The sequence below is a fragment of the Sinocyclocheilus grahami genome, unplaced genomic scaffold, assembly GCF_001515645.1.
Source record: "Sinocyclocheilus grahami isolate Dianchi unplaced genomic scaffold, SAMN03320097.WGS_v1.1 scaffold554.1, whole genome shotgun sequence".
Taxonomy (NCBI): domain Eukaryota; kingdom Metazoa; phylum Chordata; class Actinopteri; order Cypriniformes; family Cyprinidae; genus Sinocyclocheilus; species Sinocyclocheilus grahami.
The window spans coordinates 29,462-49,193 of record NW_015505733.1 but is presented as its reverse complement, the minus strand read 5'-3'; the positions used below and the strand labels follow the sequence as shown (position 1 = coordinate 49,193).

General features: G+C 38.6%; 1 protein-coding gene across 1 annotated transcript in view; it reads right to left on the bottom strand.

The window, feature by feature from the left end:
- Positions 1–1,036: 1,036 nt before the first annotated feature.
- Positions 1,037–19,732, bottom strand: part of LOC107556054 (RNA-binding protein 33-like) — a gene marked incomplete at its 5' end in the record, with an annotated part of 43,803 nt that continues 25,107 nt past the window's right edge. The window contains 8 exons of the mRNA XM_016239046.1: positions 1,037–1,826; positions 2,388–2,476; positions 3,781–3,945; positions 11,180–11,347; positions 14,764–15,348; positions 16,104–16,391; positions 16,591–16,863; positions 17,992–18,332. Coding sequence (XP_016094532.1) covers positions 1,778–1,826; positions 2,388–2,476; positions 3,781–3,945; positions 11,180–11,347; positions 14,764–15,348; positions 16,104–16,391; positions 16,591–16,863; positions 17,992–18,332 — 1,958 coding nt within the window. The remainder of the gene's footprint in view (positions 1,827–2,387; positions 2,477–3,780; positions 3,946–11,179; positions 11,348–14,763; positions 15,349–16,103; positions 16,392–16,590; positions 16,864–17,991; positions 18,333–19,732) is intronic.

The following is a 19,732-nucleotide window of genomic DNA, read 5'->3' as shown; positions in this document are numbered from 1 at the left end:
AAAATAGGCATAACGTATTTTCAAAGGGCACTTGACAGCTGATTTGGACCCTGATTTTATCCCTAACTACTCTTTTCATAGTAACCTGCATTCCCATCTGACCGACTTCAAAACAATGAACTGAGTTATAAGCATAGAATTACAAATAGTCTAAAAAAAATACCTTTCTTCACAAAGAAATAACCAAGCTGTTGTTGTAAGCAGGATAGTTCTGACCTCTTCACAAGTCACAAGCGCATCTAGTGCTCTAGACAAGCAAACAGAGCTTCATCAATAAAATCATCACACAGGCCATGATTCAGCAATCCTCTTCCACACACAATACTGGTTGAACTCGGAGGAAAGAAAACTAAACACGTTAAAAAGTAGTATTACTGAAGGGCGAGACTTTCTGATTGCCTTTAATATTTGCTTAGAAGCCATTTCTAACAACAATTAAAATAATCTAAATGCACAATTCCAGCACCAAAACTTAAAATCAAAGTATAAAAGCCATTTATTGTCAAATCGTTTTTCAGCTGTCTTTAGGTCACAAAGACACACGTCATGAACCACCACTCCAGCTCTGCAGAACAAAACCCAACTGCAATACAATTACAATGGTGAAAGGAACAATGAATAAACTTAAGATCATGAATAGTCATAGAGAAAAAAAAGAGACCCCTACAATATCACAGTGGCTTCCAAAAAAATACATAACTAGAAAAAAAGCTCAACCCAAACCCATACCAGCACTTCAACATCTCTACCAAGCAGTGCTTCACACTCTGATGTCCACATGCCCTTAGCTATACCCCAACATACAGAGCTCTATACCGAAGGCATCTGCTGCCCTCTACAGGTGACAAAAACAACTGCAGCATACACATTACTATTCAATCAGGCCAAACCACCCACTTAACACTTTGTTCAAAAAATGACTGTGGAAATTCCACAAAAACAATTAAAAAATTCTGGAAATCCTATTTGACCAAAACCAGCCATTCAAAAGATCCCAACTGCAATACAATTACAATGGTGAAAGGAACAATGAATAAACTTAAGATCATGAATAGTCATAGAGAAAAAAAAAGAGACCCCTACAATATCACAGTGGCTTCCAAAAAATACATAACTAGAAAAAAAGCTTAACCCAAACCCATACCAGCACTTCAACATCTCTACCAAGCAGTGCTTCACACTCTGATGTCCACATGCCCTTAGTTATACCCCAACATACAGAGCTTTATGCCGAAGGCATCTGCTGCCCTCTACAGGTGACAAAAACAACTGCAGCATACACATTACTATTCAATCAGGCCAAACCACCCACTTAACACTTTGTTCAAATCAATGACTGTGGAAATTCCACAAAAAAAATTTAAAAATTCTGGAAATCCTATTTGACCAAAACCAGCCATTCAAAAGATTTTTTTCTAATTACGTTGAGAGCTAGAGGATGGGAGCAACTATTATCAACTGGCATAAAAATGTCTTGTTTCATACCTCTGTCTCTTTTTTCACCTGCTGGTTTAGACCATTACTGATTACTCCATATAAATGAAAGTACAGAAACAAGAGCGAGACTTCATGCCAAAGTCATTCACGACATGAGTTCAATGCTGTGCCATTTCCAGCATGTTTATGATTCCTTCATGCATGTGGCTTGAGTTTGTCGACAGCACTCTCCACACCGATTCCAAAGCTTTAGCCTCCTGATTGTGCATCTGTCTTTCAGAAAAAGACGTTCTCTTCTTGCTCACTTCTCATCGTCTGGTCTGTTGAACTGACTTGTTCCTCAGCCATCAATAACGGAAACATCGATGTGAGACAAATCTATCATGTGCCTATGTAATCAAGGGAACATGTGATGGAAATGACACACACACACACACACAGTTAAAAGCAAGCTAATCTGAGGCATCTCCATCAAAACATGACGATTAAGTAGAGTCACAGTAGAGCTCGTTCTTTGTTTTGACAAGTAATACTTGCTGATGCTGCATTTCGGCACATTTCATTTGCCTTTTGGCTACACAAACCATTAGGCATAACAACTCTGATCTGCTTCAGCCAATAACACCAACACCTTAATATTCAGGCCTACTCACAACATATTTGAAGAGACTTCATATATTTGATACCTGTCCTACAACACTTACAATTTTTGGGGGTTATTAACGTGAAACACACATGAAGTCTGTTTCGAAGGTCTATAGAAATCCACTGTTTCTATTCAAAATCTAATTTGCAACAGACATTTACAATGAATATTTGGCCTTGTTGTGAATAGGCCTCATTCTAAAGAAAATCTAATTATCCACCAAAGGTCAACTACATTTTGTGCATGCATGTATTGTGCATAAACAAACAGCACAATTCAGTTTAAGATGAATTCAAAAGCTTACCTGTGAAAGCTGTGCTGAAAACTCACTGCATGCTGTGGGTTCACAAACTTGGCAATGGCCTTCCGCTGCTCCGGCAACATTGTAAACATCTATAAAAGAATCACCAAATGATCAATTCGCCGAAAGTTTTTTTATCTAAATGCTCATCTTCATGTTTCAGTAAGAGATGGCCTCTGTTTCTTTACCCTGTGACAGTGGGTGATGGATCTGGGAGAAAATCACAACCCAGAATGCACACAGCTAGATGGCGCTATTGTAATATTTTGAGAAGAGCACTCTACCCAGAAAACAGTTTATTCTTGGGGTCATAGTCTTCTCAGGAAACAAATCTTCTCCCAGGTCAAAGTGTTTTGCAAACTCCATTTGATTTTTAATGAAGTTTACGTGAGGGATAATTTACAGCTAGGAGTGCATTAAATGACTTTATTGCACAACATGGAGGCAAAGAACAAGCTTATGTATTTTCACCACGTACAGAATGGTCATTTGCCAGAATGGACAAGGTAATGCTGTCAATTGACTATGTTTACATGGACATCAGTAATCTAATTATTTACCTTATTCTAAATAAGCCAATATTATGATTATGGTGTTTACATGAGTTGCTTTTAGAATATTCCTTTCATGTTCCCGATTTACATGTTATAGTAAATAGTTCGATTAATTGAGTTCAAAATCACAGGCGATTCATTGCCGATTTTGAACGCGATTTTGCATAGCTTGTCAGTGATCTACGGCTCTGTGTAGTAAATCTGAATTGAAAGCACGTGCTGGAGATTTACTACTAATCACAGAACCGGCTTTACTGATGAGATGAGCATGAAAATCGCATTCGATTTTTTTGCACAGCCCTATTTTGAAGTAATGAAACTCATAGCTTGACTATTAGAAGAGAGATGCTGCACAGGTCATTCTTAGCTGAGGTAACACTTAGCTGAGATATATAATGTAGCATTTCAGTAATTAAGCTATTTTAGTACAAGCGGTGTCTGTATGTTTGTGATTGTGCTACAATGAAGGAAGTACATTCATTTCAACGGTGATCAAACTGACTGGAACTACCTATGCATTAAACTGTTTAAATTAATATGAAGTTGACTTTTTTGTTCTAATGATATTATGGCTTTTAAAATGGTTAAACAGCTTTAAGTTGACACTTAGTAATATACTGTAAATACATAGATTTAAAAAAAAACATTGTTTAATGTTTTTTGGCCATCAGTTCATGCCAGCATCAATTTGTGGTTGTAAGCTCAGGGCACTGTAGCAATGATATATATAGCAAGTTATACATAAAATTCACACATACACCCATCTTTGACGCTTGATCCCTAATAAAAATAAAAGCCAGAAATATGAATTTACAAGTCAGAAAAAGTTAAGGAAGCCTTACCTCAACAGGGCCAATGGAGTTGAGAAGGTTCATGAGCTGTTTGTTGGTTGTGGTGGTGGATAAACCTTCAATGCAGACGGTGCTTCTCTGACAATCCTGAGCTCTTGGGTTCTGCTGCATCACACGCCCCACACCACGGCCACGTGCTCGACCCCGAACTACCACCTGTGGACATCAGGGAGGGGAATATTGAATAATGATGGAAAGAACAATTAACAGTACAACATATTAAATATTAAAAAAAATTAAAAAAAAATAAATAATATATATATATATATATATATATATACACACACACACATATATATATATATATATATATATATAAACTGCTAGATTAACGATGTTAACTATGGAGACAAGACAGTCTGTGAAATGGGTGCTGTTTTGGTGCAAAAAAACATTTCTTATTGTCAATGTTGAACAGTTTTGCTGCTTATTTTTGTGGAAACGTGATACATTGTTTTCAGGATACTTTGATGAAGAGTTAAAAATAACAGCATTTACTTGAAATAGAGACCTTTTGTAACATTATAAATGTCTACTGTGACTTTCAATTGCTTTAATACCTTTATTCAGAAAGGATGCATCCATTTCTTTCAAAAAAAAAAAAAAAACTTTACCGACCAATCTTAAAATATTTATATATTAAATGTAAATATTTTCATGTATGTATTGTGTTGCTGAATGCATATTTAAACGTATAAAAATGTGTTTAACTTGCATTTACATTTAGAGTAATGATAAAATATTCCAGTACAATGGCGAAGACATTTCATCCATCTTTTTACATATAAGAGAGGCATCAAAAGCCCCAGGTTGGCTGGCTCTGGACCCAACTAAGTGCAGCAGCCACGCTGAAAAATCCCTTATGGCTTCCCAATGCTATGAGCTAGATGCTCTCTCACCACGTACTGAGTAAACAATTCACTCTTGCTCCAAGCGAGACACTGGGTACAATGTCAGTGAGTGATTTACAAGGCCACGGTTATATCAGTAAACAGCAGAAAGTGTTTAGAATATCCGACTCAACATGAGAGCTCAGGCAGATGCAGCAAGACAGTCCGACTGAGACAGCGTGAGCGGCTGTGTGGGAAGGCGCTCTGCTGTGACTGACTGACACATGTTAGCACTGTATTTATCCCCTGGGAATGGACTACTGTACAGAGACAGCAGCGTGCTGAAAAGGCCAAGGGATCTTCATCTCTTCTGCTTCAGCCCGTCAATATCATCACACCTGGCAGTCTGTTCCAAATCATTACTGCTCCTGCTCTCCTCCAAAACAGCTACCAGTCCCCTGGGAGAAGCAGTGACACAGCTGAGCCATAGCAGGAAACCAAATCTGCCATCTTTACTAGTGCTGAAGCGTGAGGGAGAGAACCACTTTGAGCAGCTCTTTATGACGGGGAAAAATAGGAAATGGTACGTCTAATAAAGAGTGCAGATGTGAATTAAATATTCTGGAGAACACTATACAAGTCCAGGAGGACCAGCAACAGTTCCACAAACAAAAAAAAGAATAAATACAATTCATGTGTATTCAAGTGATTATGGTCAAAAAATGACCAATTTCTAGGGATGCAACGATACCATTTTTCAGAACCGATCCGATCCGATACCAGAAATTCGGAGTATCGGCCAATTCCAATCCGATCCGATAACAGCACAGTTTTTTTTAAACCAATGTAGAATTTCTATACTTCTGTATGTTGACCAGATCATCACTCTTGTGCGTGTTAAACACAATCTGCTAAATATAGACAACTTCATATTAATGAAAAACAACAAATAAAAAAAAATAGATAATCATAATCTACGACAAAAAATACTATTATAAACTAGGTTACTGTTCCAAATCATTACTGCTCCTGCTCTCCTCCAAAACAGCTACCAGTCCCCTGGGAGAAGCAGTGACACAGCTGAGCCATAGCAGGAAACCAAATCTGCCATCTTTACTAGTGCTGAAGCGTGAGGGAGAGAACCACTTTGAGCAGCTCTTTATGACGGGGAAAAATAGGAAATGGTACGTCTAATAAAGAGTGCAGATGTGAATTAAATATTCTGGAGAACACTATACAAGTCCAGGAGGACCAGCAACAGTTCCACAAACAAAAAAAAGAATAAATACAATTCATGTGTATTCAAGTGATTATGGTCAAAAAATGACCAATTTCTAGGGATGCAACGATACCATTTTTCAGAACCGATCCGATCCGATACCAGAAATTCGGAGTATCGGCCAATTCCAATCCGATCCGATAACAGCACAGTTTTTTTTAAACCAATGTAGAATTTCTATACTTCTGTATGTTGACCAGATCATCACTCTTGTGCGTGTTAAACACAATCTGCTAAATATAGACAACTTCATATTAATGAAAAACAACAAATAAAAAAAATAGATAATCATAATCTACGACAAAAAATACTATTATAAACTAGGTTAGTGGATAATTCAGCAGCAAAAGTTATTCTAGAAAAATCATGGGTGCACAATAATTTTATAAAAACATTAACTGAACTAAACATTTATTGAAACAACATTATTTAGGGAAACAAATAAAAGTTAATAAGTGTAGGACTAAATCTGGTAAAATGTTACACATTGCTCTTTGTATTGTTTTAAAATACATTCATGAAAAACAAGTAGCCTAAATATATATATAGGGCCAAAATATATATATTATATATGTATATATAATATGTATATGTATATATATTATATATACATATACATACACATACACACTAGTGATGTCAATTTTCGATCATTTCCATGATCGATCGTCGTTTAAATTAACGATCAATTAATTGTTAACTTTAATGCAGCAAAATGCGTCTATTGCAGCAGCACGCAGTCACCTGCATGACAGGATGTGCAAAAGCCACTCAAAAGGGAAACAAATAAAAGTTAATAAGTGTAGGACTAAATCTGGTAAAATGTTACACATTGCTCTTTGTATTGTTTTAAAATACATTCATGAAAAACAAGTAGCCTAAATATATATATAGGGCCAAAATATATATATTATATATACATATACATACACATACACACTAGTGATGTCAATTTTCGATAATTTCCATGATCGATCGTCGTTTAAATTAACGATCAATTAATTGTTAACTTTAATGCAGCAAAATGCGTCTATTGCAGCAGCACGCAGTCACCTGCATGACAGGATGTGCAAAAGCCACTCAAAAAAACCCTGCTTTCTCACCTGAATTAAAGGAGTTTTAGTCTGAAAAAAATGCTAGTAGCAGGATTGTAAAATGAATAGATGTGATTATGATCATTTGATAAAATGAAGAGAGCGCGCCGTATGTTTGAGATCATTTTACTTTGTTGACTGTTTCCTATCCCGACACCGAGACCGCTGAACGCGCCTCTTTAAATGGTTTAGTGGTGCTCGTTGTTGTATTTTAAAACACTATTGCAATGTTTTCAACTGACATTACGGCATTTAAAATTAAATGATCCCAAACGTAACTGTGGCACGTGTGGCTGTGCTGCGCAGTCAGTGAACCGCTTCCATCGGCGCTGCTGCAGCAAAACACATTGTTGCTCACTTCAAACATTATCATGTGAGTAGTATGACCAGTACTTAATTTGAACCTGCTGGATCCTGTTCCGGAACATGTCAGATTTTAAATATTTGTTTTTAAAAATCCGGCAGTTACAGTGCATTAGATCGTGACAGTGCATGCTTGTGTGCATTCGAGACGGAGCGAGCGCGGGTTTGGCTAGATGTATTTGGAGGTTATTTCCAGGGGCATAATTTCCACTGGGGACAGGGGGGACATGTCCCCCCCACTTTTCAAAATCACGTTTGTGTCCCCCCCACTTTCAAATTCGTTTGTTATGATTTTTTTAACCGCACGCTGACATCGCCACGGAGGAGCAGGACCGAGCAGGGCACAGACGCGTGCGGGTCCAGGAACGTCGCGTGCACACTCATACTAGCTCACTGAAGGTTCTAATGAGCAGGTATCGCGGTTGCGGCACAGTCAGCGATGAAACACCAGAAGCAGCAACAGATGACTTCAATGTCATCATGGATGAAAAGAAAGAAACAAAGGAGATGTGAGTTGGTTGATTCAGTAAATTAGCTCAGGTCAGAATAATCATATTTTCTGTCTACACCTGTTAATGTTAGCCTACGTTGACTGAGCTAACATTAACATAGACTGTTGCTAGGTAACAGACTGTTGTTAGCTTAATATTTAATGTAGAACAGTGGTTCCCAAACTTGGGTACGTGAGGCGACAGAGGGGGGGGTATGCGAACAAAATGCTGAGTTTTGCGGTGTTTCGTGAACGAATCGTTCGCAAAAGTCATTGCTTAGTTACTGAATGAACAAATGACTTGATGACTCACGCATTAAGACAGTGACTTATCGCCACCTACTGGCAGTTTTAGTATTAAAAAGAATCGCTTTTCACTTTTTTATCATCATTGCATATTAACCTATTGAACTTTTTTTTTTTAAACATTAATATTCTATTTATAAAGATAAAAAATGCACTGGAAAGTCAATTTAGGGGGCAAATATTGTCCTTTAATGGAAAAGCATTCCATTTTGTCCCAGGGCTTGAAAACCTGTGCCCTAGGCTAGTTAGGTCCATGCAGAAACTAGTGAACGATGCTCTTAGTTGTGGCATCACCGTTTAGTGACATTGAATGCTCCGGGAAAACGTATAGTCAGTGTCGGTCACGGCGCCTTTTAATTGCAGCAATTCAATCCAGCAATTATTTATTTACAAATTATAAGCTCTGATTATGACAAGTGTGGTATAAAAGCTTTGTTTATTAGAGGAATATTTGGTTAGCTGGAAAAATCTTCCATCGCGACCATGCTTTTGGATGCCGTTTGAGCCCATATAGCCTACATTTATGCGGCTTTGTTCTTGGTCACGAATTTCCACAAATTCAATAATATTTAGGCATTGTTTCTTTTCCTAAATCCTCACAGTCTAACCCTCTAATTTAGCAGGTTTATTTTATTGTCATTCACTTTTTATCACTGTTTTCGCATCTCTAACTGTGCTAAACATGAGGAAGGGAAATTAAAGATTTCATGGCCATGAATTAAGAATTCGTTCGATGTATTAATTTGTTCCCTCATTTTAGTTAAATCATGGGTTAAGGAACAAAATTAATGAAACATGGACAGTGGCCACAAATTAATAAGTCGTAGGAACGAATTAACAAGTTGTAGGAATGAATCCTTCCCATGAATCCTTCCCTGAATCCTTTCAAATATGAAACAATTATCTGGGGAAATGACTGTTACGACATTTCTATTGCATTCCATGTTGAAGAACTTGGTGTTGTTTCTATTTTAATGCACTTTTAAAGTTGAAATCACATTAAAAGCTTAATTTGTAATTATGAGTGAATGATGATGCATTTATATAGTCACTCACAGCCGCTCGCACGTGTTTTGCGCATATGCCAACACACACACAACATATGATAGATAGAACAGAACAAAAAAAGACTATTAATAATCTTACATTATGCAAAATTATAATACAAAAGGGTATGGCTTCAATACAGAGCGCCACAAAGCACTTAAGCGCATCCCATCCGCAGAATGATGCGCTTGAAGCAACAGAGTCACAGCGCTCCACATAGAAAAGAGAAGAGATATTGCTGCGTAGTGTATTATATCTGTGCAATACTTTATTGAGCCTTTTCTTTTAACGGTTTTAAATCTCAGTTATTGTGCACTCGAAGAGAGTTTAATCTTTTTGACTGTAGTAACTTAACGCGACACGCTGTTTGAATGCTGAATGGAGGATGACAGACAGACGCAGCGGGGAGAAGAGTTTACGTGAACTTGACTTAAATATTCATCTATACTTCACATTAAACTATGGAATGGCTTCAGAACACTTAATATATAGTGCACGAAAAATGTATGGTGTTTTATAATGTTTTTGTGCCTTTCGTGGGGCTTAACAATAACACAGCATAGTATTCGCACAATATCTGATTTGGATCGGTCTCGTCTGACCGATACCCGATCCGGCAGAAAATGGAGTATCGGATCGATGCATCCCTACCAATTTCATGGGTAAGTTCAAACCACTCTCTCTTTTCCACTTCCTGACAAAGACATGAATCCTTTGAGAGCTAATACAACAATGAAAAGCAAAACATGTGTGTAACTGATGTTTTATGTACACAACCATTCAAACATTCGGGGTTAGTTAAAAAAAAATATATATATTTTTTTTTTTGAATGCCTCTTATGCTCACTAATGATGCATTTACTTGATAAAAAATATGTTAAAAACAGTCATATTGATGAACATTATCACAACTTAAAATTACTATTTTAAATGACTAAAACTACTGTTTTAATATATTTTAAAATTCAATTTATTCCTTTGATGTTAGTTATATGGGGCAGTCGTTGGACTAATGGTTAGAGAGTCGAGTCGGACTTGTAACCTGAAGGTTGCGGGTTTGAGTCTCTGGTCCAGCAGGGATTGTAGGTGGGAGGAGTGAATGTACAGCGCTCTCTTCCACCCTCAATACCACGACTGAGGTGAAACCCTTGAGCAAGGCACCAAACCCCCAACTGCTCCCCGGGCGCCGCAGCAATATGGCTGCCCACTGCTCCGGGTGTGTGTGTGTGTTCACTACTGTGTGTGTGCACCTGGACGGGTTAAATGCAGAGCACAAATTCAGAGTATAGGTCACCATACTTGGCCACACGTCACTGAGAACTGGAGTAATGACTACTGAAAGTTTAAGAGTTACATGGATCTATCAGAAATCATACTAATATGTTGATTTGGTGCTCAAGAAACATTTCGTATTATTATTAATGTTGAAAACAATTGTGCTGCTTCAGGATTATTTGATGAATAAAAAATGAAAAAGAACAGCACTTATTGGAAGTAGAAATCTTTTGTAACATTATAAATGTCACTTAAGATAAATTTAATGCATCCTTGCTGAATAAATCAATAATTTCAAAATAAAAAAAAATCTCACTGACCCCAAACATTTCAACGGTGGTGTATTTTTTATTCTTGGGTCGCCACAGAGGAGGATGAGAGATGGGGAATTTGATCTGATTTCCTCGTAAACAAGTTAAATGCACTGCTTTCTGGCAAGTTTCATCATCTTCCTCCACAGTACACAAAATGCATAAAACATTTCAGTTACAACTTATGACTAACAGAAATTTGCTTCCACCATAATGCTTTAATTCAGTCGTTCCCAACTCGGAAAGCCGTGGCTTAAAGAAAGTCATAAATACATTCCTTTCGACATGACTTGAAATCACCATTAGTATCAGGGCTTAGTGTCAGCTGTGCAAAATGGCATTGTGCACCTGTCCAATTAAGGGCTTATGAGAGTAATCCAGATTCAATGTCATACCCGGTTCATTTGGTTTGCCACGCCACGGCCAGCCTGTTGTTGATTTTGTACACCACCAGTTGCCATGGTAACTTTCCTGATGGGACCAAGTCTCTGTTGGGGGACAGGCCGACCAATTGGTTGTTGCTGCTGCTGTGGGGGACCAGTGTTGGGACCAGCATCTGCCTGCTGAATACAGAGGAGACACATCTTACAACCCACACAAAGAAAATCTCCAGCAGCATACACAAAAAACAAAACAAAAAAACATTACAGTCCATCATGAAGTCTGATTGGATCACAAATATTCAAATGTAAACTGCTTATATCAAAAGTGATAATTAATACAATGGCAGTCTTACAGCTCACCAAAACGTACACAACTTACTGTGATCAGTTTAAACTGGCACAGTGTAACTGAATAAGCAAACAGACACAATAAGAGACAAATGTGTTGAATTATGTGATGTGTTCGGTATAGCTGAATTAGACCTCTTTCAGAACAGTGATGACTGCATCTCTGAGCACAGATGGCATGGAAGTGGACCTGTTTGAGATAAACTGCCTCTGGCTCTTCCTCGAGATTCTCAGTCATTCTGTTTCCTCATCTGCAGGAAAACCTTTCGAAGTGCCTACGTTATCTGATGGCTGCTGGCAGTCTTTAGATGTTGAAGGCCTTGAAAATGGCCAGATTTAAGTTTTTCACAGACCACTAAATCTCACAAAACAGGCTCTTTTCATACCGTATAGGGCATGACAAAGTATTGTTGAATGTTAAAGGTTTTTGTGTCTATGTGTTAACGTAGATATGCAAGGAAAAATATATATTTTTATTTTAAATTGAAACGGTAAAATTAGACTCTTGGGATAAGATGCACAGAAGGTCCAAAGTGGTATGTTCTTGCTTCAGATATTTTTCATTTAATTCATTGAGTAATTTCTGTAATCCTAGAGTTATTTTTAATAGTTCAATGAGTTAGATGTACATTTCTGACATATTTATTCATTAAAACCTATAGGCTAAGTGAAACCAGTCTATTTTAATGCATAGTGTTGCTATTATGGCATCATGCTCAATTAAAATGTGTAATTTAATGTGTAAGTCTTTACATAAGTCACAGAATAAATTATTCTGTCAGATGATTATCTTTTACTGGGATTCTGCTTTGCCTGTTAATTTTCTTGTAATTATTTAACTAAATTGTCAAAATTGTAAACAGAATAGTTGATTTAATATTTTACATTCATGAAACTTTAAATATATATATATAAATCAAAAGTTATTTTCTATATTCTGCAAGTGTTTACCCAAGGGGGCTTCTAGCCCAGATAAGGGTTTTTTGAATAATTTTACATTGTGTGCAGTAACGATTAATTTAACAAATGTTTCTCCTAATTTCCCTTAACACAATGGCTGATGTATCCTACACATGTTAACGTAGATCTAAATATGTTACATGTTCATTTAAAAGTACAGTTGAACAAACTGGTCTGTCTGTGACAGTAGGTTACACGCAGACACCATTTGTTATATAGAAATTATGTAACAGTTAATGTTTTACTGACACAAAGCTTAGTTTTAATCCAAATGGTGCATGTGCGGAGTGAACAAACAGTAAAGAAATGCACGCAAAAGAAGTGCTCTCTCTTTCTTTCTCTTTCCTTCTTAGAAAATATGTTATTGAAATGTACTATTGGGAAAAAAAGAATTTAACTACAAACTTTCCAACAATGTTGGAGAGAAAGAGATGTGCACTTAAAACGCTTGTGCATCTGTGCCACTGTGCACTCGTTCTATATATATATATATCATAGACATCCTTCTTGAAAATCTCCACTCTGTTCCCTGTTTGTTCTGTCATCAGTATTTTTTTGGTGTGGAAACAAACACTGCATGGTATCGGTTTTCGTTATAGGAACATTTTAACGAGAATGAGTATGAGTGCATTAGATGTATCGGGCCTGACAGCAATGCTAGTATTGTCTAGGTGCCTACATTTATCCCTAAATTTTTATATTGTCCACTACAAAGAGAAGCAAACATCAGCGTATATTCCTTATCTGACAGCAACACTTATATTCAGGCTGGTAAAGCATTAAATACTGTATGCTCCCTATAAACACATTTCTTCAGTCTACAGCAAAGACATAATTGCCAAATCTGCTACATTCATCCTTTTCTCCCCATCTGTCTTTCAAAACCATGTGCATTATCTCAATTGCGTCTCCATGAGAGGGGGTTAATGGATTAATCTTACTCGATACAAAATCCACACCTTCAGATTACATCTATCAGATGCACCGCTGCAATACACCAGGGCGGGGTGACGACACTTGACAAGCACCTCCCCCCCGTCACCTCCATCCCCCATGCTGCTTTTGTACGGCTCAGGCTGTGTATTCTTCCTGATGAAAATTTAATTTGCTCTTATCTGTACGGCTAAGCTGGGGAAAAATACAAATCCGCCAAATCCGCCATCTCCCTTTCTCCCAGACTCTCGCAGGTATTATTACACCGATATCAACATAGACGAGGAAGATTAATTGCAGATGTCCCCAGACTGACACCTATTCGAACACACTTCAATGATGAGCTGATGGATGAATAAAGCGAGAGGCGAGACGAGATAGATGAAGAGAGTAACACCGAGCGAGCACAAGTTAGAAGGGAGAATAAGAAAGAGAGATAACATTGTCAGGCAGCTGAGGTTGACAGCAGGAGAAGAGAAGCACCTAGAGGATCAGATTCTCTCGGTCTGACACCCCCTCCCCCCCTTCTTCCTCTTTGTCAGTCAGAGCCACGGCACTTCAGATAGCTGCATGTAGCTTTCTATTAACTAAGTTGACACACAGTTATCTTCATCCACAGAGAGTCTGCACTCAAAGGAAATATTTAGCTTCGCTTCAGGAAGGAGACTGGAAAAAAATGGTTTCTCCTCATTCAATGCAGCAAATCATCTCTTAGAGCCCATAAATCATCCTCGGGTCCTTCTTTTCTTGATTGAGATGCAGAAAATGTCCTGCCAGATTTGTAAATAACCAGCTCAAACTCTAGTCTTAATGCTAAATGACTGCTGGAACCCTCAACTTAAACGTCCATTAGATCTTTCTCAAATTGTCACGTAAAATATCACCATGACTTAAAGAAGACACAAATCTTTACAATGTCTGGATCTGTTGTCACTCAAAGTAAAGGCGCAAATGCCAAGCAACTCACTTAAATGACGCCAGAATAGTGCCATTTATGGGCTTAAAAGGTAAAATTGTTCTGTCCATTAAGTGTGGTGTCACAAATCACAGCATAGAGACCACTTTCTGTATTGATTTTCTCAAAAAGAGAAAAAAAGCATACTTTAAAGAGTTTTTAGCTCTAAAAACTTCAGTGGTCAAAAAAAGTAGACACCTTGACTTTTAGAGTAATTGGAAATCCTGCTTGTCGAGTTCAGAGTTCTTTGATTTATTCTATAAAGAGCTCTGGTGACAACTACTTCAAAAAAACACAAAAAAAACACCAAAGGACAAAGACAAAAATAATAAAAAAAATCAGTGGCATATGAACTTTAAAGATCACATCTAAAGTTTAAACCAGTAACAAATTCACTCACCTCTCCCAGAAGCTTAACTACTCGCACTTTCTGTGGAACCTGTGGTGATTCTATGCTGCTCGCTCTTTGCATCACTGTTCTCTTTCCCCCAGGCTGAGGCTGACCCACTGGCACTTCTGATGGGCTGGTCTGAGCAGCACCTTGTCTTTGAGTGTTTTGTGGGGTCATGGTCCTCTTCTGCTGTGGTTGCCATTGGCCCTGCTGGCTGGCTTCAGGACCAGCGTTCTGTTGCTTCTGCGGCCCAGACCAACCTGACGTCTGTGCCTGAGGATTAGTGTTCTGCAGCCGGGCCTTCACATTTGGATGAGGAGAACTAAGACCTGACGAAGGGTTCTGGGGGGTACCGTTAGAGATCAGTGAAGGGACCGGCTGTGGGGGTTGGGCTGCAGGGTACTGTGTGGGGTTCTGAGTTTGTGGAGTCTGGTTTGGGTTCTGGCCACTTATCCGTTCCATCAGTTCTTTTTTGCGCATACCAGCCTGCATCTGTCTGCGCTGCTCTTTGCGCTTGAGGATCTCTTCTCGCAGGCGCTTCTGTTCTTCGATCTTCAGTCTGTACTGACGTGTCTCCTCATCTTCATATGGGTCCTAAACAATGATGAACAAATTCAGGATGAAAAAAAAGGAGTCAGCTTTATTTTTTTTGGCTTGATGATAAAATGTGCAAATATACAGTATGTTTAAGCTAGTTTAGTTTTAGTGTAATCAAGCTTAAGTGTTCATCTCTCTGCCCAAGTATACACAACAAATCTGAAGGATTGAATACAGTTTGCACATCACTTCTTTTGGTGCACACACACAACAGAGGTCAATTGTAGTCCAATTAAAATGTATGCATGCTGGACAGTCAAGCTACATTTGCATTATCTATATTTATTTGTCTGAACTGGTATGATATCAGTCTGACAAAAAAAATGGTATGATTTCAGTCAGACTAAAGTGACTGAAAAGACAAATTATTGCTTTTAACTGACTAAAATTTAAGGTAAGCATTTTCAAAAAGCCTTTACTTGTCTGTTTTAATGCCATGACAACTTATACGGTTATTTTCATGCCAAAACTAAGGTCAGAAATGAAAAAATAATCTTTATAATCAATTTTCTTAAAAAACAAAGCTTTTACAGAAAGTATCAGCACAAAAATAGTAATAAGGTGAGCCAATCAGACACAACAACAATAGGACTATGCTACACGTAAACTAACCAATGAGTGTATTTCAGTGGAATAATGCAGTTCAAACAGAACAAATATAGCATTTTAAATAGCAGCTACTGCAAAAGTCTATGGGTGGAAAACATGCTGAATGTTAACCCCTCCCACATGATCATGCTACGCAGTATTACCTCTGGAGTGGTGTTTGACTGTGCAGCTGGACACTCTTTCTTCATCTCAGGCACACTGGGCTGCTCTGGTGCTTTGGCAGGTCCCAGCCCTTGTGCCACAGATCCTCCCCTTCCTGCTGGTCCAGCACGGGCAGCCTGCCCTGGTCTAACATTCTGTGTTGCCATGGTAACAGGCCTTGCTTGCCCACTAGGCACTGGCGGGCGGTTATTGTTGCTTGTGGCGATGGGCAGCTCACGGAGGTTGCTGTTGCGTTGAGGGGGAATCTGCTGCAGTGGAGAAGGAGGCATCTGAAGAAGAGGAGGTGGTGGTCATATATATGGGTTGACATTCATAGAAAAACTGCAAAGACTGAAAATCGGTCAATTGACAGCAATTTTGCTCAAAAAGCTTTTGAGCTGACATGCACAAATGAAAAATGTTTATTTATAATAAATATTTCTCTTGCCATCTTGCTCACTGCAACAAATACACATTTGAATGGCTAACCATTTTGGGTCTGGCATGGTTGTTTCGTTGCTGGTTGCCCTGCGGTCGGGACTGCATCTGTCTTTGATTCAACTGGCGGAAGTGGGGCTGAGAGAGGTGCACCATGGGATGTTGGTCCCTTGGGTGGTGTTGATGGTGCTGTTGGTGTTGGGGTGGAGGCTGGGAGTGAGGCAGACCCTGGAGGGGCAAGTCCTGTCTGTGTTGCTGGTGCTGCTGGTGCAAGGATTGATGGGATAGTGGCAGATCATGGTGCAGGGGCAGCTGCATTAGACCCTGAATACCACAAAACACAAAGAAAACAGCCGGAATAAGACCTAAAATCAAATATACATAAAATAATATAAAGCAAAGTTGTAGCCTTGAGCATGTGAATGAATTAGATCCAGCTTAAGGACATTTACACTGAAATGTAGGCCAGTCATGATTGAGAATGTGGGTACCCTTGAAGTCAGCGCTGTATAATATTTCAGTAGTCTTACAGACAGATAATTTGTCACTATTATCTGAATTTACAACTCAAGCCAAGAAAAACAACACCAATTTGTGTTTACTGACAATTAAGAATAAATATTTTCATTAAAGAAAGCTAGACCTCTGATGTGTAACAACTAACCCAGTGACCTCAAATAACCATGAACTGATAAACAGTGCTAACACAAGAGGGCAGTCTTGTCTGCTGCTTAAAATGAAGACTGCAGCTTCTCCTTGCACAGGCCACCACTACACCTACATGTCTTACAATTACAGGTTTCCAACCAAGCTAAAATACCTTAGGTATGGCTCCTTGCCATATACATGTCTGTTCACAGAGTTTGGGGTCAGTATGATTTTTTTTTTAGCGAGGACATTTTTCAAAAGTGACAGAAATCTTTTGTAACATTATAAATGTCTTTACTATTTTGACGAAATGCTGTTCTTTAAATCTTTACATTCATAAAAGAATCCTGAAAAAAGTATTATGGTTTGAACAACATAAAAAACACTATTGAACACCTATTTCTGAATGATAATGTGACACTGAAGACTGCTAAATATTCAGCTGTTATCACAGGAATAAATTGTCTTGACTTTTTTTAAATCGAAAAGTTTTTTTTAAATCATAATAATATTTTGTAATATTACTGCTTTACTGCATGTTAGATCAAATAAATGCAGCCCTGGTGAGCATATAAGACTACTTTCAAAAACATTTATAAAATATGTCCAACCCCAAACTTTTGAACAGTAGTGCATGACTGCCGTATTTCCTACTAAATTTACAGAATTACAAAATAAATGCAAAATAAAAGACACCGAAAACTCAATATATTTTCCTATACTAAATTTTTCATGCCAGTTCCATGCCATGCTGTAAATCAACATGGTGTTCAAAATTTGTTTATTTCTGGTAAACTGACTTACTCTCTGGCGTACCTGCATACCAAACTGCACATGCTGGGGGCTAAAGGGGGGTCCCTGCTGTTGGGGCGAGAAGGGCTGTCTATGACCCACAAAGCCACGGGGACCAGGGGGGCCTCCATGCTGCGGGGCCAAACCCGGCCGAGGGGGCTCTCTCTGGAAAATACCTCCTCCCTGAGGCCCTTGGTTCTGCCCAAGCCCCAGAGAACCAAATCCAGGACTTCGGTGTCCCCCTTGTGGGGGGAAAGATGGAGGGCCTTGCCCTGATAACGGAAGAACACTGTTATTCATGAGGGGGGCAGGGCCTGGCTGGTCAAACATGTGCTGGCCCGAAAAACGTGGCTCTAGAAAAGAGAAAAGAAAGGAATAAAAGACATAACGTGAATGAGAAGCCAGAAACCTACAGCATAAATTCTGACTGCTTCAGTTGCTGGTAAACGACTGGATGGAATAACAAAAGTCAAAACAGATATTCAAAACAATGCAGGTATAGTCTATGCAAGCAACCAGTGTGACCACCTTAAATTGACCTTACCACCAGGGAAGAAGTGCTCTGGATCCCGATGAAGTGGCGGTGGTCCTCTCCATTGCTCCTGGGGGAGGAGAGCCCGCTGAGGTGGGCCAAAATTCCCTTGGAGATGTTGCTGGAAATCAGGAGGAGCCTGGAGGAGGACAGCCAACAGCAAAAATCACACTGACTCCACAGAAAACATTATGACTATTTCAGCACCAAAATATTATTGTTGACACATGAGTTTCAAAGACAAAAAGCTTCTTATTTGTGCTCATTTAAAATGTAACTCTTCATATTAAGATCATAACCATCAGCTTAAACCACTGAGAAATCTTTAAGGCAGAAAGAAAACTATTTGCATATACCCATTTTCAGCGCTTACCTACCCCATTGCTCATAAAACTCAACCCCCCTCTACCTTTCCAGAGGAAAGACAGATAACGATCCTTACTAATCCTGCAGTTGAATATGAATCCCCTCTCCTTTATTCTTTGAAAATATCCTTTGCTCTTAAGAAATTAGCCTTCGTTCAAAAGAGCCACACTCCAGCAAATTGTGATGCTTAGCACCTCTTTACTCATTATAAATGACTTAAGATGCAATCAAACTTTTAAGCCACATTTTCAGCTCTGATCTTCAGTCGGCCAGTGAGTGTCACCAAGGCCAGCCAAGTTGCTTAACAGAAGGTCAATCAGGCAGCTTAGCTAAGCAACGGCCAGAAGGGAGCGAGAGAGAATCACATTGTTATTGTGGACTTCATTGCTCTATTCAAAAGGTCAGCTCCTATAACACAATGGGAGCTTAAGTGCATTCACAATACCTTTGCAAGTTTGTATTCATTTGATAAAAGAAGCATGTCCTTTCGGGGGGCTAATCTTTTGTAAATACCCATGGATCTGTTCAATATGTAACCAGTTATGATCTGCCTGGGAGATATAGATGAGAGAGAAAGACAAATGCCAAGCATGAGCTGCTGCCATTTTGAAGACCAGCCTCATGTGTCTTAAAATAAACTCAGCAACTTATTCATCTCTGCTCTGTCTTTAGGTATCTGACAAATTCTCATAGATCAAGGTAAAAAAGAAAAGAAAAATAAATTATAAACATATATATTCAAAATCATTCAGAACATTACAGCCTGTTACCGATAAAATTTTATCAACACCAACAACAGCCATCTTTAGAAAAATATAACTGAAGCATCTGACATGCCATTTATGTTTGTTTTCA